Source organism: Aristolochia californica, unplaced genomic scaffold (genome assembly GCF_029961685.1).
Source record: "Aristolochia californica isolate CCGP_79_NKW_82.1479 unplaced genomic scaffold, dmAriCali1.0.hap1 SCAF_11, whole genome shotgun sequence".
In the NCBI taxonomy this organism is placed as follows: domain Eukaryota; kingdom Viridiplantae; phylum Streptophyta; class Magnoliopsida; order Piperales; family Aristolochiaceae; genus Aristolochia; species Aristolochia californica.
The window spans coordinates 32,202,622-32,227,768 of record NW_027181782.1 but is presented as its reverse complement, the minus strand read 5'-3'; the positions used below and the strand labels follow the sequence as shown (position 1 = coordinate 32,227,768).

Genomic DNA, 25,147 nt, shown 5'->3' with positions numbered 1-25,147 from the left:
AGGAGATCTTAGATATTGTTTCTTCATTTTCTTGTATTTGGTCTCACATTCCGAGATCTGCTAATTCGACAACAGATGTGCTTGCCAAGGAGGGAGCTTTCCTGCAATCTCTCGTTGTTAAGGATTTGCGCCCTCCGCTTTTGTAGTTTTGTTTTTCTCTTCCTTTTTTAATAAAATTACATCTTCATAAAAAAAAAACCACTAATCACTCCACTACCTGCATTGAAAGTTGACTCAGATGAAATCATAGAAATAGAGACAACCGATATATCCCTTACAATCAACGATAATGTCGAATATTTTCATCCATTCGTCTTCCACGATATCAAAATATAAAAATCAAAGTTTATAGGATTTAAAAACTCATCTATATAGAAATCCAATTCAAATATCGATATTTGTTCGCTCTTACTCTTGTTAATATATGACTCAAATTATGATATATTATTCTACTTATAGGGATCCATGCTTGTGGAAGATATACTCATCTCCACATTTGACTTCAACCCTTTGAAGGCAACAACACACAACCCAATATTTTTAAACCTCTATTACTTTTTTTTTTTTTTTTTATCTATCTAAGATCTTATTGAACTACCATGTTTAAAATATGAACAAAACATCAAACGTACGGAAACTTTCCATCAAGAAAAACAAAGGTGAGAAGTTATTCTCTAAGTGATGCTATCCAAGATCATTCGTAGAACAATTATCTTAGTATTTCAAGATAACTTCCTCCTACATTCCAATCCAAAAAGTAACCCAATAGAACTTCATACAACATATCTTTTTTACGAAGAGAAGGAACATAAGTAAACCTAATGACATAAACAAATACAAAAGATTTTATCAAACAATTGCAAACATAATATAAGATATCCAAGACAAGATAAATCAAGAATATGAATATAAGACATACTTCATAATGCGTTTTTGTGACTTCTAAAAGTCATCCATGTAATGAGCTATAACGGCCTTGTACCCTTTTTTCGCATTAAAGTCTATATGCCAGTTATTATCACTCAAATACAAAGCTTATCCGAGTAAATTTGAAGTTATAACATTTGATTATGTTATATCTTTAATATGTCTTTTTTTATAGTAGTACAATAAATGGGTTGATATAAAGGTTTTTGTTGAGTTTTATGGAAAAGATAAATATTTTACTGACTTGTTTTAATTTGAGTACAATGAGTCTCTATTTATAATAGAGTAAATAAGTAAAATCCAATTACAATTAAATTATCCTTAGTTACACCCAAATTTAAATAATAAAAGATAAATCCTATAACAATTAAACAACTGAACATAAATCGAACACTACCATAATTAAAACACTTTGAATCGAGACTTTTTTGTGATACCACCTCCTGTAAGACTCCACCATATTAATTTTGGTTTTGTGAGAGTTGTTACTGTGAGAGTCATTTAAGATTCTTCCATATATGCTCTTCAATACTCCCCTTAAACTAGAGTTTATGATTTCAACTTTTAATAAATAGGATTTTTGGTCTTCAATCTTCATTGTCTATTTTTTTTCATAAATGTTAAATCTTCATCATTTCCTCCTTCCATTTCTTAAATATTTTAGTCACATAATTTTTTATTTATTTTTACAATATGGGAGAAGAATATTACTCATAATCATACAAAAAAACAGTCATAGTTCTACTCAATTTAAAATGTGAAAAAAAACCCAACTTTAGGGTTTACAAATAGACTACTCACTTTTAAAGGGAAACTAAAACACAAATCACCTATTGGGTGAAGAATAAAATACTCGACTTAAACTGAATAGTAGACACTCTCTTATATTTTGTAGGCAATGGGTCTAAGCATTGCTTTGAAGTGATGAAAAAAAAAATACTAAAGGAAACAACTTTAAGTAAAACGAGGCGATTATGTAACACTCACACTTTCAAAAGAATATAGAATATGATATTTTTTATTTTAAAAACAAAGGGAAACTACAACTGTAAAACTTAATAAATTTGACCAAGTATAGTAGACTACAATTTTGGAGTTGATGATGCATAGAATACACAACCAATTATAAAAAAGAATTGAAAACAATATCTAAGTAGGAAATTTTTGTATACCTTAAACGAGTACATCATAGAGTGATTAATTATAACAAAAACTCTATGATTATAAGAAAATTTTGGCTAAGCAACTAGGATTTTAGCAGAAAAGGAATTCAATTCACATCAATGCATGGAGAGATAACAAGAGAGAAAATAGGAAAATAAATATTTCTACAAAATCGAGCTTTAGTACTTTTGATATCAATATACCCGAACCTCTCTTGTAGTATGACATTTGTTGCTTCAAATATTAGTTGGAAAGCAGACTCAAAGATTTTTCTATCAACATATAATTTGAGTTAGAAGATTTATAAAATTATTTAAATCGTGATAAATCTCAATACTTGCATATCGAATGCATTTAGATAGCTTTTAAGCCTCCACGCTATTAGGCATGAATACTTGCCTATAAGCAATTTTAATAAATGGTAAAAATTTAGATTGAAAATCCTTTCATATGGGTTTTATTGAAACTAGTCTCAACGGATGATCAATTTCTTTTAATATTCATCCAAATTTAACTTTATATTTTACATGTATAAATTTAATGAAAGCATTACATCTGGGGCTTTTGACAGGATATAATTATTTACCTGGATGAGAAACCATTGCTATAATCATCCGAATCCATTTCAAGGTAACGAATACATTAGCACCCAAAGTACAACAATATATAGAATTTGGTAAAATTGTTATTATTAAAATAAACTTACCACTCATAAAATGATTTAATGGGAGGAAATTAACTTTCTTGAAACTTGAATAATATCTGACCAAATAATTGAATCCATAGAATTATCTTTACTTATATTTCATAATATATGTATATATATATATATATATATATCAATATTTATATTTTTTAATTATTTAAACAAAACAATTTCTGCAATTTAACAGTTCTGATTACTGTGTCACCCATCGGCAAACGATGATGGTTGCTAGTAGGCAGGTTCGGGCCGGTTCGGCTGGGTTCAAATGCCACCCACGAGGAACAAAATTATATTTTACTCTTTTTTTTATATTATATGGTTAGTAGTCCGCGAACTACCGTTAGCCATCAGCTGCCATGAATGCACATCCATGGTTAAAAACACAAATAATCCTAGTCAGCAATCCGTCTCTCACCGTTTCAGCCAATGATAGCACATCACACGGATCTTGTGCTTTATTTGGAAACTCGATCTCGTTTCGGACGCCAACTGCCTCAACGGCGGCTATAAAATCTGCTTGACTGCTCCTGACGATTCGAATTTCTTTTGGCCTTCTGAGCAGTCATTCTTCCCCCCTTGAAAAGGTTGCAAAGCGGCAACCCTAATGTTTAGAAATGATTTATTTTTTCGTTGGAGATTTTAGAATCTGTTAGATCTCTTCTAGGCCTCCTCTCATCTGTGATATATCTCAATTTTGTGATTTATTGGATTTCAATTGAATTGATTTTGTTCTTTTGGATGTTTAGCTTCTTCATCTGGTTCTTGAAACGTTATCCGAGAAGCGATGGCTCGTACGAAGCAGACCGCTCGTAAGTCAACTGGAGGAAAGGCACCTAGGAAGCAGCTAGCCACCAAGGTAATCATCTTCATCTGATTCCACGGTGTTGCGTGAAGTCAGGTATAGGTAGATTAAGTGTATGTTCCCTTTTGATTTTTTTGTGCTTAACCTGAAACTCAGGTGTAGATTGATTAAGTTTATGTTCTCTTTCGGTGGACCTTGAATTTGTATGCTTAATTTGAATATTGTAATTTTCCAGGCTGCTAGGAAGTCGGCTCCGACCACCGGAGGTGTCAAGAAGCCTCACCGTTATCGCCCTGGAACTGTCGCCCTTCGGTATGCAAATTAGGGTTTTTATTTATGTTTGAATGTTTTTATTTGTAATTTCGGCGTGCTTATGCCATTTTTTTGGCATAACAGTGAAATTCGTAAATACCAGAAGAGTACCGAGCTTTTGATCCGCAAACTTCCCTTCCAGAGGCTTGTTCGTGAAATTGCCCAGGATTTTAAGGTTTGTTTTCTTTTATTTGATGGTTTTCTCTTCCTCTACGGTTCTCACCTTATTTTAAAAGTCTTAACGTTGATTATACGGCGGTTTATACAGACGGATCTGAGGTTCCAGAGCCATGCTGTGCTCGCCCTTCAAGAAGCTGCTGAGGCCTACCTCGTAGGACTCTTCGAGGACACCAACTTGTGCGCCATTCACGCGAAGCGGGTCACCATTATGCCCAAGGATATTCAACTCGCTAGGCGAATTCGGGGCGAACGTGCTTAGTATTCACATCTTTTCTACTAGATCCTTGGGTTCTGAAGGCTTATTTGTTAGGGATATTTTTTTGTTGGTTTTTTGGTCTTGTATATATCGTATACTGGCCTTGACGAAACCTTTAAATTCGGTGTTTTCTGCTGAAATCTCAGTGAAAAGTAGTAATGACATTTTACTTATTGTTGCTGAAATGTGATGTCTAGTGTAGTAAGTTACTACACTAGTAAAAATGGCATTTTACTTATTATGCATCAACAATAATGTTTATATTTGGAGGAGTGTACCAACATGGATGCTGAGGTTTCAGTGCATCAATTTTTCCTGAATCTCCAAAGCAGCCGCTTTACTTGTTGAATCCCCCTTCTCGTTTGAAAAAATTGAGAGGCAGTGTTGGGCATGCAAAGTGAGAGAGCCCCGGGTCTCGGTGGATTTAATGGAGATTTTTTTTTTTTGAAAAAGTTTTGACACAAGATTAAGGAAGATAATGGGTTGGAGGCTTTTACAAAAATGGTATAACAGTTTTTCAGTATCGGTGTATCTTTTATCACTGTATCTTATCTTTTATCACTCTGGACCAAAGAAAATAATTGTGGATTGTTTACCTTATCAGTTTGGTCCCAGAGAAAATAATTGTGGATTTTCACCCTAATAGTTTGGTATTGGTGCATCTTTTATAACTTTGGACCAAAGAAAATAATTGTGGATTTTTACCCTATCAGTTTGGTCCCAAAGAATTTGGTATTGGTGCAACTTTTATCTGGACCAAAGAAAATAATTGTGAATTTTTACCCTATTAGTGTGGTCCCAAAGAAAATAATTATGGATTTTTACCATATTAGTTCGGTTTTGAGTGCATACAAATTATTGTAAGATTCTTAGCGTATTGATTAAAGATTTTGCTTCTTCTCATCATCCACAAAGGGCAAAACGTAGATTTTGTTTCTTCTTGTCATCCACAAAAAGGCATAATGTTTTTTTCACGGGAAGAGAAATTTTAGACTCTGTAATGGCTGTGCACAAGTTTATGGATCACTTCAAGCGTAACCAGGAGTTCGAGAATTGCCCTCAAGATCGACCTTGAAAAAGCTTTTGACCACATTAACTGGACCCTATTTGATGAAACTATGGAAAAAATGGGATTTGGAGAAAAATGACGTTTTTGGATATGAAGTTATATGGGTTCAACAACTTACTCCTTGATCCTCAATGGTTTGGTATGCGATTATTTTAAAGGTATGAGGGGGATAAGATAAGGTGACCCTCTATTCCACTTTTATTTAATATAGTAACAAAATTTCTCTTAGCTATGTTCTATTCTGACCTTGGATGACTCTCCCCAACCAGCTCTCAACAGACTTTCAATATACCGATTTTGCAATATGCGGATGATACCATAATATTTGGCATTAGTGATATGGATACAGTTAGGAGGATAAAAGCAGTATTAGGGCTCTTTGAAATTACATCAAGTCGGGCTCTTTGAAATTACATCAAGTCAGAAAGTTAATTGGAGGAAGACCTCTCTCATAGGTTTTAATGTGAGCCCAGAAAACCTTGAAGAGATGACAAATTTATTTGGATGCTCTATGATTACGTTTCCAGCGAAGTATCTTGGTCTTCATCTGTTTAATGGGCGTATTTCCCAAAGTTTGTGGATCCCGGTGGTTGAAAAGATTGAATCTAAGTTAGCCAGTTGGAAGGGGGTTTACTTAGTAAGGCAGACAAACTAATTCTCCTTAAATCTTGTATAACTACCATTCCTAACTATGCTCTATCTTTTATGCCTTGTCCATCCTCAGTTTGTAAAACCATAGATAAAATGAAAATAAGATTCCTATGGAGAGGATCAAGTGACTCTTTCAAATATCATTTGGTCAAATGCAATGAAGTCTGCTTACCTAAAAGATTGGGAGGATTAGGGATTTGAAAATAAAAAGAAATAAACAAACCTTACTGCTTAAATGGATTTGGAAGTACAACACAAATTCCTCCAATCTTTGGAAGGATATGGTTCAAGTCAAGTTGGGTTGGAATATGCCATGGTGGATGGTTGGAGGAAATCGGAGAGGACTATCCTCAATATGGAGATCTATTTTTTTGCTTCTTCAAAATTTCTCATCATCCTGTAGATTCTTTGTGGGTAACGGCAGATCTCTTAAATTCTGGGATGACTGGTGGATAGGACAGACACCTTTACGGAACTCATTTCAACACTTTTTTTCTTCTCTCCACTCATAAGGAAATTACAGTTGCAGATGCTTTTGAGGGAGGGAATGTGAACCTACACCCCCGAAGGGGTTTATCAGACATGGAGGCCATGGAAGCCAACAACCTTTTAGATGCTTTGAATCATGTCAAAATTTGGCCTTCCAATGAAGACAAACTCATTTGGTGGCCTGACAAAAGTGGGAAATTCTCAGTTGCTTCGGCATATGGATACACATCAGTGGTTGAGATCCGACGCAAAGGGAGCATGACATCAACTTCGTCTGGAAACTATGTGCCCTCCCCTAAGGTAAAATTTTTCATGTGGAGTGCTTATTAAAGTAAAATTCTCATGGCTGAAGTGTTCAGAAGAAGAGGTCACCCATCTATAGATCCATTATGCCCTTTCTGCCACAATGAAGATGAATCCACCAGTCATACTCTTCTTCAGTGCCAATTCTCATGGACTGTGTGGACCTCTGTTTTAAGCAAATTGGAGTTTCAATTTTGTATTGCTGTCTACCTAATAAGCTTTTGCAAGTCGATCTTGGGATATTCCCTTCTTGGCCTCGGCAAATTGATTATCTCAACTTGTGCTAGTTTCGTTCCATGGGGGCTTTGCAACGAACGGAATAGAAGGCAGTTTGATGCTAAAAGCGAATTTGAGGCTAGAGTTGTTGACAGAGTGACAGGGCAAATATCAACCTGACTATTGACAAAAAAAACCCTCTCCTCTTTCAAAGGCATTGATATTCGAGACAACTGGAGCAATTTGGCGAGGATGCACATTGGAGCCAAAATCCTAGTTATGTAGGAATGAACCCCTTTGGAAACTGGCTACCTAAAACTGAACTTTGACGGATCTTCTCTTGGCAATCCCAGGATGGCGGGATTTGGGGGCGTCATTTCAGACTCATCTGGGAATCAATGTTTTTCTTAAGATGGTCCTTTAGGCATATCCGACTCAACGTCGGCTGAGTTATATGGCCTTTTTAATGGACTGCAGGTGTTCAAAGACAAATGTGGTAGGCCTATTCACATTGAAGGAGATTCCAAGGTGGTGATTGGTTGATGCCAGCGCAATACTTCTCCCCCATGGAGGCACTGGGATGTATTCTAGTAGATTTTGGATATTGTATCTTCTTTTTCTTGTATTTGGTCTCTCATTCTGAGATCTGCAAATTTGGCAGCAGATGTGCTTGCGAAGGAGGGAGCTTTCCTGCAATCTCTCGTTGTAAGAGATTTGCTCCCTCCGCCTTTGTAATTTTTTTTATTTTAATAAAAATACATCTTCATAAAAAAAAAAAATTCTTTCGCACATCTAGCATGTGTTGCACATTATGGAGGGTAAAAATGTTCTTGGTTGTAAACTTTAATTCTACTTCTCCTTCACTGATTACTCGAGGAACATTGGAATTTTCCATTATCAATTTCTCCCTTTGACCTCCTGGTAGTAAGAAAATGAGAAAATTTCAAAACAAATATGGACAATTACTTCTGCATCAGTCCACCAATTGGTTGAATTAAATGCCATGTTTAACTGTAAATTAGTTGTAAGTAACTTGTTATTAGTTCTAGTTGATCGATTTTTGATTTTCATATTTGCTCAAGGAGTCATATTGTTATCTTGCCCATTTTCTTTACCTTTTATGTGTCAACATTATTTAGAAAAGTGACCCGATTTTCCATGGACACAATAAACCCTATTGTTCTATTCCTTTTGAAACTTTTGCCTAGTTTACAAAGGTGTTTCTTGGGTTTCTTCTTTGTGAGGTTTGCCTTTTTCTATTATATCAAAGTTGATTTTCCACTAATTTTAGAGCCATCAACCAAATTTTTCTCTATTGAAATTAACACTTTGTCTAATGAGTGAAGTTCTCTTTAATACTTTATTTGGAGTTTATCGTTTAACGATGACTATGGAATTTTTCTGTGAGAGTAAATGCTTGAATTCTGTTATCTATTGGAATATCCATGGCAATGATTTTTCTCTATCTTATCCTACATTTTTTTCATAGGTTACATTCCTTTTCGTTTCAAACACTGAAGCTCTCTTGTTTCTTCCTCGAGCCCTCTCAAATTTCCTAAAACAAGTATTCCAGCAACTAAGTATGGGTCTCTTCCAGCAACGAAGAGAGCCACAACATGATGTGGTCGTTCTCTTCTCTGTATTGATTGGCTTTTTTTGAACAACGTGAAAACCAGAAGAAACGTTGGCATCTCTACACATGGCTGGCGATTGTAATGGGCTGCCCTGCAGAAGACTGCAAAGATCAAGTTAGTTCTGATTCAACATCTTCTAGAGCTATTCTTCGTGGTTCTGTTTCTGGAAAACTGGATAATGATAATGATGGAGGTTGTTCTAGAGTAGAAGAAAAGTTTGTTGGTGGTTGGGATTCTCGTACTTCTTCTAAAACTTAAAGCTGCTTTGAGATTCTATCTGCAGTTTGCAAGTCAAAGAAAGCTAGTTTTGCACTGATTTCTGACGCATCTGGACAAACAGAACTTTCCACAGAAACTACCAGCTACTTGTGATCTTCTGCTTGTTCTTCCAGACAGCCACTGTCACCTACCTCATCTGGAGATGCTGTTGCTATTATTGGAATTGGCGGAGTTGTTTCAAGCTGTCTGCAGATAGCTCCTGCGTTTGGTGCTGCTGGCAATTTTTTGTCCGACTTGAAGTAGGACTGCATGGGAGGTGACATCGACGCCGTCACGGAGACGGTTGTCCAGATCAAGAAAGTTGATGAGATTTTTTTAGCAGTGATCCTGGCGTCAGAAAGCTTTACTAACAGAAATCCAAGTTTGAGAAAGAGTTGTGATTGTAATGCAAAGAATCCAAAGTGGGTTGCCGTCTTTCTTTCCGTTGCAAAAGATGTTGGGAAGGTTTTTTGGCCTGCTTGCCGACATCGCCTCCACCGTCTTTCTACTCATCCTTCTATGGTTTATCTGCTTTCCCATGTCTACCGACCTTTCATGCCTCACAGTTGGGGTGTTATCTATGGTCGAGAAGAAGAAGAAGCACTCTAGGTGGAAGACGAAGATGACAATTTTCTCTTTCTCCAGTTCCAATTCTTCCTTGAATCAAAGAGTCGTAAGTTGGTTGATCTTCTCCCACCTTTCGGCGTCCAGAAACAGAGTGGTCTCAATAAGTAATCCCACTTTCGAAAAAATCCATGGAAAAAGTTTCCTGGTTGAAAATTTTGAAATCTGGTATGGATCTGGATCCGATTTCTGTTCTCACTTGAAATATATGGTTCAGACTGTTCATGTGTTCATCTCTAATAAAATTATTATTTTTTAGTTTAAAATAAGATTGCACGAGACTATTTGGCTTGAGGTGTCTTTTCTCGTGTAGGTTACTTGCATTGGTTGCACTTTTTTGGCATCTTTAAACTCTGAAAATTCTTGGACACCTCCACAAATTCCCTTGGTCAAATTTGTAATTTATTGTAGTTCTATCGTTAATGTTTCCTTCTTATTAATGTGGTGGTATTTTCCCTTAGTTTCATCCTCTATATACTCATTTTTATCGGTTAGTTTTTTCATTTTGACTCTTGCATGCCCTTTTGGGCCAATATTTTGTGTGATGATTCAATTAGTTCCTCCTTTATATATATGTTGTGTTTTAAGTCTATTGAGATTTTTGGTCACCCTTTAGTGTATTTTTATTGCCATCGTCTAAGTGATAAACACTACCCATTTTTAGTGATTATTATCACTATTTTGTCTGAAATCTTATGAGGTCGACTGTAATTTATATATATATATATATCACCCTGCCCTTTTTTGAGAATACTTATTCGACTGAATTTTTGTCCTCGGAATACCTAGATAAAGAAGATAATGAATACAATTATGTTTTTGTTTTAAATTAGAATTACACCAATACCTCCTCTCAAAGGGCGAGAACAAAAAAATAAAATAAAATAAAGGATTCTATAAGTTGAATCAAGTTTGCTTGGATCACATGGATCCATCTAGCTGCCAAAGAATCAATGTGTTGAGAAGAACAACAATGTGATTTCTTTGTTACATCAAGCTCGCTTACATGACTATCGGAATTAGAATCAAAACCAAAGGACACATCATCCAACAAGTAGAGCTTTGTACTTAATTGTAAGAGCCATCACTTATGGAATTGACACATCATCCAACAAGTAGAGCATTCCTTTCTCATATTCGGAACTAATCATTTTCTTCATTTATAAGTCTTGAAAAATACAAGAAATTGACATAGAAAATGTACAACAATTTAGAGATTTAGTGATATGACTGATAGACAAAAGATTGACAAGAAAGTTTCAAACAAATAGAACAAAATCAAAGATATCTGAAGTGTAGTGCACACAATACACTCTTTCTTAATCGGGGAGGTAAACCCATCAACTAAAGTAACATGATGATGGAACTAAGGAGTGATAGAATGAAAAAAGAAGACATATGAATACTCATGAATCAATAATCTAGGGAGAGAAGAGACACATTCAATAGGCCAGCCCGTATAAGGAACATTTTCTCTTACTATTGTTGTGGAGTTTGCGGATACTAACTTTTTGAACTTCTCCGAACACACTATTTATCCTATAATCACTAAGTCCACGACCTTGAATAGAGAAGTCTACCACGATCTAGAAAACTTGCCACATAAAGTTGATTTTTCTTCTAAACAAATGGAATGTGCTAATTTCCTGGAAAGAACCCTTCGTTCGGAGTAAATAATCATTTGCGTGTGACTTTCAAGAGCCACATGGAAATTGTAATGCTGCCGTGTCATGTAAAATAAAGAAACTTTAAAAAGATATGGCACATGTCACGTAACACGTAACGTTTAACAAAGGAATTTTTGGTCAATACGTGCTTACTCGGCAACTTAGACTTTAGCGGCCCGATTCGTTGGCTTTAATACGAGACGCGCGACATGGATTTCGTAACCTGGTTGACGTCAGCAGCGATGTCAGTTCTGAGTCATGGGCGGAATATTTGACTCGCTTTTATAAAGTACTCTCGAAGGCCTGGCCGCCTCGGCTTTATATTTTTGTCCATTCCATTTAAAACTTTCTCGAGAGTACTTGCACTCGAGAGGATTTCTATTGTCGACTTCTCCTCCTCTATATATATTACATACATGAACCATGCACACCACGGATTGAACGTGTGGACTGTGGCCATTTCCATCCGGTCTAGACTTGTTAATAAATTTCCATTCCCAACATTTCCGGCCGCCACTGCCTCTCTCTCTCTCTCTCTCTCTTCTGTTACGCCGCTCCTCTCCCTCTCTCTTGGCTCTTCTTTCTGTTCGGCTAGATGGCTCTAACAGCCAGACCCCATCTCATAAGCCTCAACCTCAATCTCAACGTCCGCACTTCCCGGACCCGGAAAGCCCCTTCCATCTCAATCTACCATTCCTGTCCCCTCTCCATCTCTCTCTCCTCTGTTATTCCAATGTCTTCTGCCTCCTCCAAAGCAAGCGCCGCCGCCGGTGGTTTGGTTGTGAAGAGTTCTCTCATTGATCCTGATGGCGGTTCCCTTGTTGAACTGGTGGTACCCGCTGCTGAGAGAGAGAGCAGGAGACTAGAAGCCGCTAAACTGCCCACGGCCAAGCTATCGGCTATTGATCTGCAATGGGTGCATGTCATTAGCGAAGGATGGGCTAGCCCCTTGAGAGGGTTCATGCGGGAGCACGAGTATTTGCAAAGCCTGCATTTTAATTCTCTAAGGTTGGAGGATGGCTCCGTTGTTAATATGTCGTTGCCCATTGTGTTGGATATTGATGATCGGGAGAAGGAAGCTATCGGGACGTCCCCTGATGTCGGATTGGTTGGTCCTAAGGGAGACCTCGTTGGTGTTCTCCGAAGGTGGGTGCGTTTTGTTTTGTTTTTTTTCTCGTTTCTGCTTGCTTTAGACAGTTCCCTCCTTTTAATTTTAGAAGGAAAAGCAGGAGGCTTTCATGGCAGATTGTTAAGGGTGTCAAGTTAGTCACTCACGACTGCCTTTTCTAGCATCAAAATTTCGAATACGGGAAAAATTCTTTTATGTGGTGGTCATTTTTTTCTCTGTTTGCACGTTCTTTCCAGTGTTCTTTTTCCTGGAAACTACGGTTTTTTGTTTGTTGCGTGCAATTTTCTAATTGGCATTTTATTTTTCTTTCCGTCTGTCGGTTTGCTGCCGTTTGAGAATTTCAACTTGATAGCTTCTGGTCTTCGGTCAATATACCAATATCAATTTCAATTAATATACTCCGGCCCATGATCATCAACGTCTTCAGCTTATTCTTCTCCTTCTGTGATAGTAGACACCGGCACACCGCCACTGGCTTTTTTATCCACTACTCTTAGATGGAGTGCAAGGAACGAAGCTACTGGACCTCTTCCCTTAAGCAGTCTGATAGATATTGGAGGATATCTTCTAGATTGATCTTTCGGACTGCAAAAAATTGAGCGTTGATGTCGTTTGATGGAATTCGTGAAGCCTTTCTTGCATATTGATTTTCTCTGTAGTGGTGAGCCATGAAGGCATAAGTCAAAATTTCTGACTGCTAGACCATTTGAATGTGAAAAATTTATTCTTCTTCTGAATTTCTCATAATTTGGTTTGCTGTCTTCTCTTTGAGTTTGTTTTAGTCTTGTATTTTCCTTGGTTGGGTACCTAAATCCTGCAAAAGTTTGCGGTAGGTGCATATGAAGAGTTCACGACTTCTGGGTAGTAAATCAAGTCTGCGTCATACTAAATAAGCAGTCTGACAGATATTGGAGGATATCTTCTAGATTGATCTTTCGGACACTGTGAGCCCTGATGTCTTTTGATGGAATTCACAAAACTTCTCTTGCTCATTGATTTTCTCTACTTGGTGAGCCATTAAGGCATTGTCAAAATTTCTAACTGCTAGGCCATTTGAATGTGAAAACTTCCTTCTTGTTCTGAATTATTTCACAATTTGGTTGCTGGCTTCTCTTTGAGTTTGTTTAAGTCTTGTATTTTCCTTGGTTGGGTACCTAAATCTGGCAAAAGTGTGGGGTAAGTGCATATCAAGAGTTCATGACTTCTGGGTATTAAATCAAGTATGTGTCATACTAAATCTAAGTAGTCCTCTCCTAGAGCGTTTTTCTACAAGTATAAAAAATCTTTCCTGTTGGTGCAGAGTTGAAATATATAAACACAACAAGGAGGAAAGAATTGCGAGAACATGGGGAACAACTGCACCTGGACTACCTTATGTTGAGGAGGTAATAACCCCTGCTGGCGATTGGCTGATTGGTGGAGACCTAGAAGTGTTTGAACCAATCAAATATAATGATGGTCTTGACCACTACAGGCTTTCCCCTAAAGAACTCCGCAAGGAGTATGATCGGCGCCAAGCAGATGCAGTATTTGCATTCCAATTAAGGAACCCTGTACATAATGGCCATGCCCTTTTAATGAATGATACACGTAAGCGGCTTCTTGAAATGGGTTTTAAGAATCCAATTCTACTGCTCCATCCCCTAGGTGGTTTCACCAAAGCAGATGATGTACCATTGGATGTTCGTATGGAACAGCATAGCAAGGTTTGTTTCCAAACTCATAGTTTTACTTTTTAGTTTTTATGTTAGTATGTTTTGCTTACGCTTGCTATGTTTTGTTTGAAGAAATGATGATGATGAATGCAGTGACCTTTAGTCAGCCCTATAAGTGAGATTTTCTTTGCCTCTATGGAATACCTATCTAGCTTCTCATGGTGGATATTTTTTCTTCAGGTTTTGGAAGATGGAGTTCTTGACCCAGAGACCACTATTGTGTCTATATTTCCTTCACCAATGCATTATGCAGGTCCCACAGAAGTACAATGGCATGCAAAGGCACGGATAAATGCAGGGGCGAACTTCTATATTGTGGGCCGTGATCCTGCTGGAATGGGTCATCCTATGGAGAAAAGGGATTTATATGACCCTGATCATGGCAAGAAGGTCTTAAGCATGGCTCCTGGATTAGAAAAGCTTAATATTTTACCATTCAGAGTAAGCACTTCTAACCTCCAAAACTTCAACTTATTTATCTTTTGCCTACATCTTTTTGAGTGCTGCTTTTACATTTCGTGCCATGATTTGTTGACAAGATCTGGATATGCAGCATTTGTAGCTGCAAATGGTTAACCTGTTTGAATATCTCTATTAGGTCAAGAATAAGCCCTTGACGGTCATTGTATGCTGTGAATCTTGTAAACTGAAAATCCATAGTTTCTTGGCTCCCAGAAACCTGCTTTGACTACCTCTTATAGGAATTGTACCTTGATCTTGCAAAAATGATTCAGAATGTTTCAGAATTTGATACTGATGTTAAAATATTTGTTCAGAAGTAAAGTGTGGATGGCAGAGAAATAAAGAAAATAGACAAACATAGAGTGAGTTTCCTATTGTCTTAAAATTGTCAAAAGTAGCTACATTGTTTGGAACATTCAGAAACTGCTCTGTGTTTGCCAGAGGAATGTTGATGTTCAATGAGATTGAAGTGTTAGGAGCATGGTTGCCGAGACATTTAGGATATCTGACCATGTTTAGTTAAACGTTTCATGTATGTTCACATTTAGTTAGGATATCTGACCATGTTTAGTTAAACGTTTCATGTATGTTCACATTTAGTTAGGTACGCTGGATTTACTGATTGATTTAGTTACATGTGGACTCTCTTTTCAAAATCCTTTCCACTCAGGAAGAGGCTCCAAATCTTTTTCATGAAAATAACTTCTTCCAAACAAGTCTCTTATGAACTCATGCTTTCACCTTACTTCCTTCAGTTTGCGCCTGTCCTTTTTTCTTCTGTCTTCATTGAACTGTTATTTTTCCTGATATGTAATATATAATAATATTGTTTCTTACATTCATTTTTTTAGTGCCTAAGTAGGGCTGTAAGGTCTCTTAAAATGTTATCTTTAATTGGTGTTGAACATGCTGCCCGAAATAGGATTCATTTACCTGAACTATCAGTAGGATAAACTGCATTTAGAACCTGTCTGCAACATCTACAGGGGTTTTGTTCAATGGCTTCTATGTTATTCTAATTCAGGATGAACTTATATTTGCCTGTTTAGCAGCCTTATGAGACCTTGGGTCTTCTGCAGGGTTGGATCGGAGATGGAGAAATTAAGTTTCTTTTCTTTTTATTGATGTTTTGGTTTTAAGATTCTTAGCCTAACCTTGAGATGTCTCTTTCATGGGTCAAATGTTGGGTGCAAGTCATTAAAAGTGGCTGTTAATGAGATTAGTTGCACAAGAATTCTTCTGCTTTTGCAGCCAGCCTTCCTATTATTTGGAGGAGAAAATTGTCTTACCCATAAATATTACCTTTTCTCTTTTAAGCCAAAGAGTAATGTATCCTTTTTATCTCTTTCACTCCTGAATTATTGTTTTTTGTTACTCATGATAGGTAGCAGCTTATGACATGTCGGAAAAAAAGATGGCCTTCTTTGATCCTTCACGGGCTAAAGATTTTCTTTTCATTTCTGGGACAAAGGTAAGAATGCTTTCAGTGGTAAACAGTAAATAAGAATGTTGCAGTTGAATGTCTATAGTTCTTTCCTCTTTCTTGTCTTTTTCTCCTTTGAGATTTATGAATGAGTAGGATTGGATTATTGGAATTATAGAAACATCTTAAGAGTGTCCACTGACCCATCAAGTTATATGAACCATGGATTGTAAACCACTTGTAAACATTGTACACGATAGATCGTTTTTTGCTTTGTGATGATTGGAAGGATTATGATGTAACAGATGAGGGCCTATGCTAGAAGCGGAGAGAACCCTCCTGATGGTTTTATGTGCTCTGGAGGATGGAAGGTTCTTGTCAGCTATTATGAGAGCTTGCAAGCGGAGGAGACAAGTCCATCACCTTCTCCTGTTTCCGCTTAAGAATGTGAAATACTATTGAGCAGAGGTGCCAGTAATTCTCATGGTGCTCAACTTGCTGCATTCTTAGGATGCCGATGATTTTTTGGAAGATTGCACTAGAGTACTGATGATATTGGGCAGGTATGCCAGCCCTTTCTGCTGCGATCTGGATGCTGAGATGTTTGCTTTCATTGCTTTATTTATTTTTCGGGTTGATAATGAAATCCGAGAGTAAGTAGTTGGTGCAGTAGTAGGAGAAAGTAGATGGGGGTCCAAATGAAGTAGTTGTGTAATTTTCATTTGTTGACAATTTTGTGAGAAATCTCTTTTTTTTTTTTTTACTTGCTGAGGCTATTGTGGTTGTTTACTGAACTCCCTAGTGACTGTTATTTGTTGTTCATTAGTGCTCTAATACTAACCATGATACTACAATTGCATTTGGTTAATACTTAATTGAAGTGCACATTATTGAACCGCATTTAGATGTTTGCATGAGTTGTTAGGAATTAAACGTCCTAATTCAAAATTAACGAGAGCAATAATAATTATAGAAAAAAAGGCAAGTACGAAGAACACATGATTTATACAAGTTTGCCTCAAGATGAGATTACATTCTGTCTTCTGTTGCTGTTGAAATAGTTTACAAGAGAAATCATATACACTTACACGTGTTTTTCTCTAACTTCTCTTGGGCCGTAATTCAAGATCCTTCTTCGATAATGATAAAACCTTAATATCGGTGCCCTCAAATATAAAGAGAAAAAGAGGATAATCGTAATACAAGTGTGAAATTTTCAAACCACCCTTAATGTTAGGTCGTTCTGTGATATAACGATCTTTGTAAGGTGTAAGGTGTTAATTAGGTTTTATAACTTAACATGAGTAATATGAAATGAATTAGAACAATATAAGAAAAATAATTTATTAGTTTGATTATAACTGAGTATATTGAATTTTTATTTATAATAGAAGAAACAAATAGAATCAGATTAATCTTTTTTACATCCAAAGTCAAACACTTTAAGATAAATCTTAGAGATTTTCTCTCATGAGACTCTTATAAGATTCTAACATATTAATTATTGATATATGAGACTTCTTTCTATGAGTCGTGTAAGATTATTTCATATTTGTTCTTCAATATTCCCCCTCAAGTTAGAGATTTTAGCTTCAACTCGTAAGGAAAAAGAATTTTAGTCTTCAATATTTTTTCATAGATGCTTCATCTTTAATTCTCTCCTTTGACTATTCTGGTTACATAAAATAAAATATTTTTTTTACTTCTTTTAATTTCCGCCTCAATTTAGGGGATAAAAAATGACATTGAGATACAGTGAAGAAACAATATGGGAGAAGAAAATCACTCCTAGCCGTATGACAAAACTCCATAACACCAGTCAAAACGTTCATCGTTCGAAAAACATTGCTCACTGTCAAAGGTAGAAAAAAAACCTAATTTTAGGCATGTAAAATAGAGCCTACTCACAATTTAAGAGTAGTTCAAACAAAAATCACCTCTTGGGTGAAGAATTAAAAACTTGACCTACGTTGGATGTTGGGCGTACTCTTACACTTCGTAGGTAGATGGTTTAGCCATTGATTTTAATGTGATAAAAAAATGATAAATTAAAGAAACACTAGAAGAACACAAGGATAACATCACATCATAATTTAGATGGAAAGAGACAACAATGCAACACTCTACTTCAAAATGAGTTTCTAAAGAGAATAATAAGGGGCTTGCTTATCAAATCAATGACCAATGTGACTTTTTTTTTTGAAAAACTAGGGGAGACTGTATAGGTAGACTTGGAAAAATAACAAACAAGTTGGACCAAGTATGACCTCAAAGAATTCAGGAGGGTGAACATAATTCTTGGAGATGACAATGCGAAAGATACACAACTAGTGCAGATAAATCAATACTAATAATGAGATGCCAGGACAAGTTGCCTCGTGCGATCTTCACTCAAAACCAAATTAATAGATGGCAACATGGAGTGTTTAATTCTAACCAAAACTCTCTCATTAGTAGGGAAGTATGTGTAACAAATAAGATTCTATAAGAAAATGAAACTCAATTCACGTCAATACATAAACAAGTAATAGGAAAAAATAAAAGAGATTTTCGACAAAACTGACCTTATACTACTTCAAATATAGATATCTCCCACAATATAGCTTAAAATTTCAAAAAAATTGTTTATAAATAAACTAAACTCAATATATTTCTTCAGAAATATAATGCTCCATGTAAAGTCTCGTTCTTTCTGACATAAAATGTCTCGAAAAATGAAACATTCTACTATCGCTCAAACCTTTCCTACTGTTTGACTTTTACTACTTCAAATGTTGATTTTTCTTTGTAAAAAAATACGATTGACAATTTTTTTTTGCATTGGAAAGTAGACTCAAAATCATTTATGTAAATATGTAATTTGTGGAATGAAAACAATATTATAGAAGTACGCATGTCAAAGGAAACACAAGTATTGGGACTAGAAACATAAATGAGGAAGAAAAAGAACACAAACCTAAACGAATAGAGATGGCAGATAACAAAAGTATCACATTATCTCTGAGGGTTGACCAAGTCAGTTCACAAATTGCTTTGATACTAAGTTGAATTCTTGAGAAAGAGAAATAATTAATTGACTTGATTATAACTGAGTACAATGAGTCTCCATTTATAATAGAGAAAACAAGTAGAATCATATTGTAATTAAATTACCATATTCCAATTACACCCAAAGTCTAACTCCAAAGATAACTCCTAGAATAATTAGAAGACTAAAATAAATAAAACACTTTTAATTGAGACACTCCTGTAAGATTTTATTATTTTAATTATTATTTATTTGTGAGACTTCTTTTTATGAGAGTCATGTAAGACTCTTTCATACCTGTTCTTCACCAACATAGACGACAAAATGGCCCTTGGCATGCCTACTGCTGCTGCAGCATGGGAGGGCGGATCCTCTTGTCAGGGACCCTTTCAGCATCTGCTTAGCTAGTTGGCTTGAACCACACCTAGCAAACGGATACCCATGGTTCTTTGTTACTCGTGACCTCGACTAGTGATGGTTGAAAATGTGTCAAGGTGGAGATTTGAGAGTTATGGAGACCAAGGAGCCAGGGTTGCTGGTATTTATACTGGCAGGGGGATATGCCAATCCAATCAGTCGTGGGAGATGTCAGAAATAGAAGCAAATCTCTCTCTATCTCTCACTCTCTCTCTTTTCGCATGGGGCTTCTGTCGGAGACATCACTCGAGGAGAATAATGCATGGGTTTAGCTCTATGTGGCCTTCCAGCCTGTTTTCACGAGCTCTGATCTTCCCTGGATATCATGCTCCTACCAGTATAAACTGTAAACAAATGGATCGGAATTCCAATTGCATTCTGTCAGTCCACAGTTTCTATCAGGAAAACTAGAGGCTGTTTTAAATTGTAAGATCTCTCTCTCTCTCTCTCATAGTGTGTATATATATATAAATGACACAAGCATCTATTGTAATCTTATTGAATCTTATCTATTGGAAGGATGAGAATGAGGAGGGGGTCCATGTGAGTCCAGGGCAATTCCCCAAACACAACAAGGGCACTGCTAGTACAAACAAGTACCAGCCATGTGCTACTGATGTTATTTTTTACCACTACCAGACCATTGAAGATGATAAGAGAGCTGGATCCCACTTTATGACAAGGAAGACTTGTATATATTTCTTATTATTCCAGTTTTCTCAAGAAATTTCATGTTTCTGATTACTTGAGTTCAAATGGAAGCTCCTTCGTGGGTAAAACATGTATAAAAAATAAGTTAAGTTCCTAATTAGGGGTGGCAAAGAACCAAGCCAAGCTTGAACCTGTATATGTTTGAGTTTGACTTGATTTGAATACTTCAAACTTGAGCCTAAAATTGGAATTGAGTTTGAGCCCAAATTTTTTAATGGAGTTTGAGCTCGAGCTCGAGTCGGGTTCACGCTTTAACCTACATTTAAAACTATAAAAATAAATAAAGAGAATATTGTGATGAACTTAATACCATTAAACTGCAAGTTCTGGTAGAGAAGTCCAAGACTTTGTAATGGAGCATACTAATATATAATAACCAACTTAATAGGCCTAAAAGAAAGAACAAATACCTCCACCAATAGTGTTTATTACATTGACAAACAACAACATTAGATGTTGAGGGACCCAAAAGGGTTGGAACTATCGATCGTATTTGAGGTTTGAGGTAAATAGAAGTAACTATCAACCAACAAAAGAGAAAATTGAAAAGAGTAATTAGAGTAAAAAATATTTTTGTAAAAAAAATTATGCTAACGAATAGGCTCATGAGCTTTAAAAATCTTGAGTTAGGCTTGTTATAATTAACGAGTCTTATTTCAAGTTTGAGCTCGAGCCGAGATCTAAGTAAAAAGCCGAACTCGAACGGTTTACGAACAAGTTTGGCTTGGTGCCACCCCTCTTCCCAATCACCCACAAAACAAATTAAAACATCAATATAATGAAAAATTAGCCACTCAACCAACACTAAATATGAGGTTCAAGAATGCACTTGTTTGTCACAATAATGCAATCAGCTGATACGACAAACCATGCCACATTCATGGGCACATAAAAGAGTATAAATAAAAGGAGCAGTGGACTCAAATTCAATGAAACTAATCCTAAAGCATTCTTTGAGATGACATATATTTTGTCCAATATTGTCAAGACATGCCATAGACCAAGAGGAATCATAAAATGTTGAAAGTCTAAACAGCATATGAACAACAAATGGGACCCTGGTGCTGTCAATTGGGGAGATGAGGACAATGACACCAACAAGCAAACTATTGATCATTCTACCCAATTCATGCCCTTAGGTACCCATCTAGACATGTCCCTTGACTGGTCAGTTATGGCCGTTTATAACAACGAAATCATCAATTCAGATGATTCAAGGAGGATCAACTAACAAAGTTGTCAATTTTTTTTAAAAAAATACATATGGTAATATTATATTAAGTTAAATGTTACAAAAATCTTGTAAAATGATCAAACGAAAGTTTTCTGGAGAGATGTTGACCAGTACTCTTTCTTCTTCCTCCATTCACAAGCTATTCAGATGAGAAATGAGAGCTGCCAAGTCTTCTTCCCTACATGGCACTGGTAGGCCGCCCATTTCATATCGAAAACCGAACTCTTCTTCAGCCATTTTAAGCAAGCTTTGGATCGAAGGATGCTTCAAGAAAGAGATCGGAATCACAAACCGCTTGTGCCTTTCTCGGACGTAAACAACAAAATGGCCTTTTGGAACAGTCGCAGCAGCTGATCTATCTCTTCTCAGAGATCGTCGAATGTCATGCTCAGCATTCACCAGAGCAGGCTTTTGATCAATGAAATCATCCTGCACCCATATATTAATAAAGCCCAAGCAGCATCCTTCAGTTTCCGCTGTAGAATCAATGACCATAATAAACCAGTCAAGGGAGATGTCTAGATGGGTGGCTGAAGCCATGAATTGGATAGGATGATTAATAGTTTGCTTGTTGGTGTCATTGCAAATGATATATAAATATTTCCATATCTCCTCCCACTTTGAGAGCACTAGGGTCCCAAAATGTTGATGATCCCCTTTGGTCTATGACATGTTTTTGACAATATTGGATAGCTTCATTGAATTTGAGTCCAACCCACCTTGCATCTATGCTCCCTGACATGCCCACGAATGTGGTCTTATAAATAATCAATTTTTAAACTTAATATTAAATATCTAACTTTGACCCGTCAATTATTCATGTGTACAGTCAAAAGTGACATGTAAGTATTCACTGCTTATGTGGTGCCACATCATCATACCACATTAGCACTTGAAGAGCCTAACGATAAGTCACCTACCATGTCATCATCTATAGGATGCCACATCATTGAGCGTCACGTAAGCCCTCCATTTTAGTTTACCTTTTTTTTTCCTATTTTTTTCATGATTGATTTAAGTTATTTTGTAATTAAAAACTTTAATTTCTGGTTTTAAAAATCTTACACGTTTCATTTCTTTACCTTCACTTGAATATAATAAAAATAAATAAATTAGTTGATTAACTATTAATTTTTTAATGTAATTAATACCTTACATTATCGTTAAAGATATTATTTAATGTAATACAATGTTTTGTAAAAATTAGTTTAGTTTTAAACATTCTTATTTGTTGGTACATATTTTACTTCCTTCTTTTTTATGATAAAAAATATAAAATTCATAAATTAATTAATTAAATTTTTTTTATTCTTACCTATTTAACACCTTTCATTATCGATTTAAAAAATTATTTGAAAATTTTATTTTAGTGTTTAAAAATCTAATTTATCAATACACGTTTTATTACCTTATCTTTACAATAATAAAGTATAAATTAATTATATTAATTAATTAAAAATCTCCTAATATTTAACACATTGTTTTATTGATTTAAGACATTTTCTATTTCTAAAAATAATTAGTTTTTTTTTTTTCAAAAAACTTACTTGACGCGTGATGATGTGGCTTACAATATGGATGATGATATGGTATGATGACGTGGTATGTGACATATCGTTAGGTTCTTCGGGGGTGCTAATGTAATATGATGATGTGGGCACCATGTAAGCAGTCAAAACTTACATGTCACCTTTAACTATACACATGCAATTGATCAGTCAAAGTTGGGTATTTGTGAGATTAAGTTGAAAAGTTGGTTATTTATGCTATTATTTTTAAAAAAAGGTGACATAGTAAAATTTGAGTCCACCACAACATGCATTTATGCTCCCTTATATGCCCACGAATGTGGTCTTATGATTTGTCATTTCAGTTGACTTCATTTATGTGTATTGTGTTAGAACTCCGAAAAACAAAAAAATATAAAAGAATATGCACAAATTTTACTGTGGATTAGCCCATAACACGAAAAGGAAACTCATAAAAGAAATGACAATCCGGGCGTTATGTATATGAACTCATATTTCCAGTTTGAGTAAGAGTTTACAAAGTAATTATTCTCATACATCAACTATAAAACCAACAATTCACTTTTTAGTTTTTAGAGGTGATCTTATCATTCTAGTTTCCATGGTATTGAGTTTTCTATTTGCATGAGCTTCGTTGACTTGAAGAAATTTAGGTCTGGGTGATCGAAAAGAAAATAAAATAAAAATTTAACCATTATTATTCCCAAAAATAGTTAGTAAAAATGAGATAATGATCAAATTCTTATTTTTTTTTCTTTTACTTGAGGTTCCAAACATACCCTTCAGTTCCGGAGCATTTCAAGGGGATCCATGTCTCCCACAAGAATGCTTCCAACCAAGGCTCATCCCTGAGAGAGTAAATAAAACCTAATGCACTAAATAATTTACCTTCCTCAAACCATAACTAATCATTTGATAAGGTACACCATATTGATTGATTGTCAGTTTATGTATGCTCCGGTTATCCATCTCTAATGTGATGGATTTAATTCAATCATGTCAGCTGCTTTACTATGTTAACTTGCCAGGTTTCCCAAGTTCTTATCTTTGTTTGAGTCTACTTCCATGGAGCAGGTAAGAGTGAGACCCACCTCCACACACCATTATCAACTCTTTTTTAATGTGCTCTACATCTATCATGTTCTCCAGCAGCAACAAAATCAGGTTGGTGCAGCGGATTTTGGTCTCCTCCTTTTTTATGTAAAAGAATTTCTTTCCACATTCAATGCATTGAAGAGACAGAGGGAGAAGGATATTTGGCAAAGGACACAATAGACCCACCATAATCCTTTCACAACCACTGAATATTTGGTGGGACTGGTACTAAGAGTATCCAGTTTACAGAAAAACCCACTTGAGTGAGTGTAGAAGATCCATAAACATAGGTGGGGACACTCCACATGACCAGTGAGAGGCTGTAGCAGGCCATGAGATGCAACAAAAACTGTTTATTCCATGCATGCATATCTCCCTTTTTCATCCCATATATATAGGAACCTGGTTCTTCTCTTTGTTGCCAGGTCTTTCTTTTCTTCATTGTCAGAGAATTATAGCTGGAATCATGGGTGTTCGGTTGCTGGGCATGAGAGAAGCCAAGCAGGTCAACCGATGTCCAGGTGAGAGAATCAGAAAAGGGTATTTTGCTGTTTATGTTGGGGAGACCCAGAAGAGATTTGTGGTTCCTGTCTCGTTTCTGAAGCACCCTTTGTTCCAAAACTTACTGACAACGGTGGAGGAGGAGTTTGGGTTTGATCACCAAATGGGTGGCCTCACCATTCCATGCAAGGAAGATGCCTTTTTAGATCTCACTTCTCAGCTGAAGAGTACTCTTCCAGGCCAAAGAACGATAAAGAAATGAGGAATCTGCCCTGCAAAAGAAATTTATGATGGCCTCACCTCATTGAAAAGCTGAAGATAGAGAGTGATTGAAATCAAGCTAATTGCAGTTTCAATTGCAATGACTTCCCATCCCCTTGTTTTTGCTATTCTTGTTAACATGATGTAGAAAGAGGCTGATCGATCACTTAGCCATCATTCTCTTCATCTGTTTTGGTAACCCTTTACCACTTTAGTCTTACCACAGAAACTTGAAGCATTCTGAGGGAGTCCTATCTGTGCTGCTCAACTATCCAACACAGTAAAACTGTATGTAATAAACAGCATTTAGAGTCTCAGAAGCATATTTACAGATAAACTAAAATAGTAAGGAAGAAAAGCTCCAAGAAACTGTAAACAGAAGCA

General features: G+C 36.1%; 3 protein-coding genes across 3 annotated transcripts; all 3 read left to right on the top strand.

The window, feature by feature from the left end:
- Nucleotides 1-3,283: 3,283 nt before the first annotated feature.
- Nucleotides 3,284-4,532, top strand: LOC137943970 (histone H3.3). Its single transcript, XM_068789425.1, has 5 exons — nucleotides 3,284-3,381; nucleotides 3,544-3,653; nucleotides 3,835-3,911; nucleotides 3,996-4,086; nucleotides 4,180-4,532. Exons 2-5 carry the CDS (start codon nucleotides 3,582-3,584, stop codon nucleotides 4,348-4,350), a joined length of 411 nt encoding a protein of 136 aa, XP_068645526.1. The 5' UTR covers nucleotides 3,284-3,381; nucleotides 3,544-3,581; the 3' UTR covers nucleotides 4,351-4,532.
- Nucleotides 4,533-11,715: 7,183 nt separating this feature from the next.
- On the top strand, nucleotides 11,716-16,833 carry LOC137943969 (ATP sulfurylase 2-like). Its single transcript, XM_068789424.1, has 5 exons — nucleotides 11,716-12,404; nucleotides 13,688-14,093; nucleotides 14,283-14,543; nucleotides 15,949-16,035; nucleotides 16,293-16,833. Exons 1-5 carry the CDS (start codon nucleotides 11,854-11,856, stop codon nucleotides 16,428-16,430), a joined length of 1,443 nt encoding a protein of 480 aa, XP_068645525.1. The 5' UTR covers nucleotides 11,716-11,853; the 3' UTR covers nucleotides 16,431-16,833.
- A 7,634-nt stretch (nucleotides 16,834-24,467) lies between these two features.
- Nucleotides 24,468-24,764, top strand: LOC137943796 (auxin-induced protein 15A-like). Its single transcript, XM_068789228.1, has one exon. The coding sequence runs from the start codon at nucleotides 24,468-24,470 to the stop codon at nucleotides 24,762-24,764; it is 297 nt and encodes a 98-aa protein (XP_068645329.1).
- The last annotated feature ends 383 nt before the right edge of the window (nucleotides 24,765-25,147 follow it).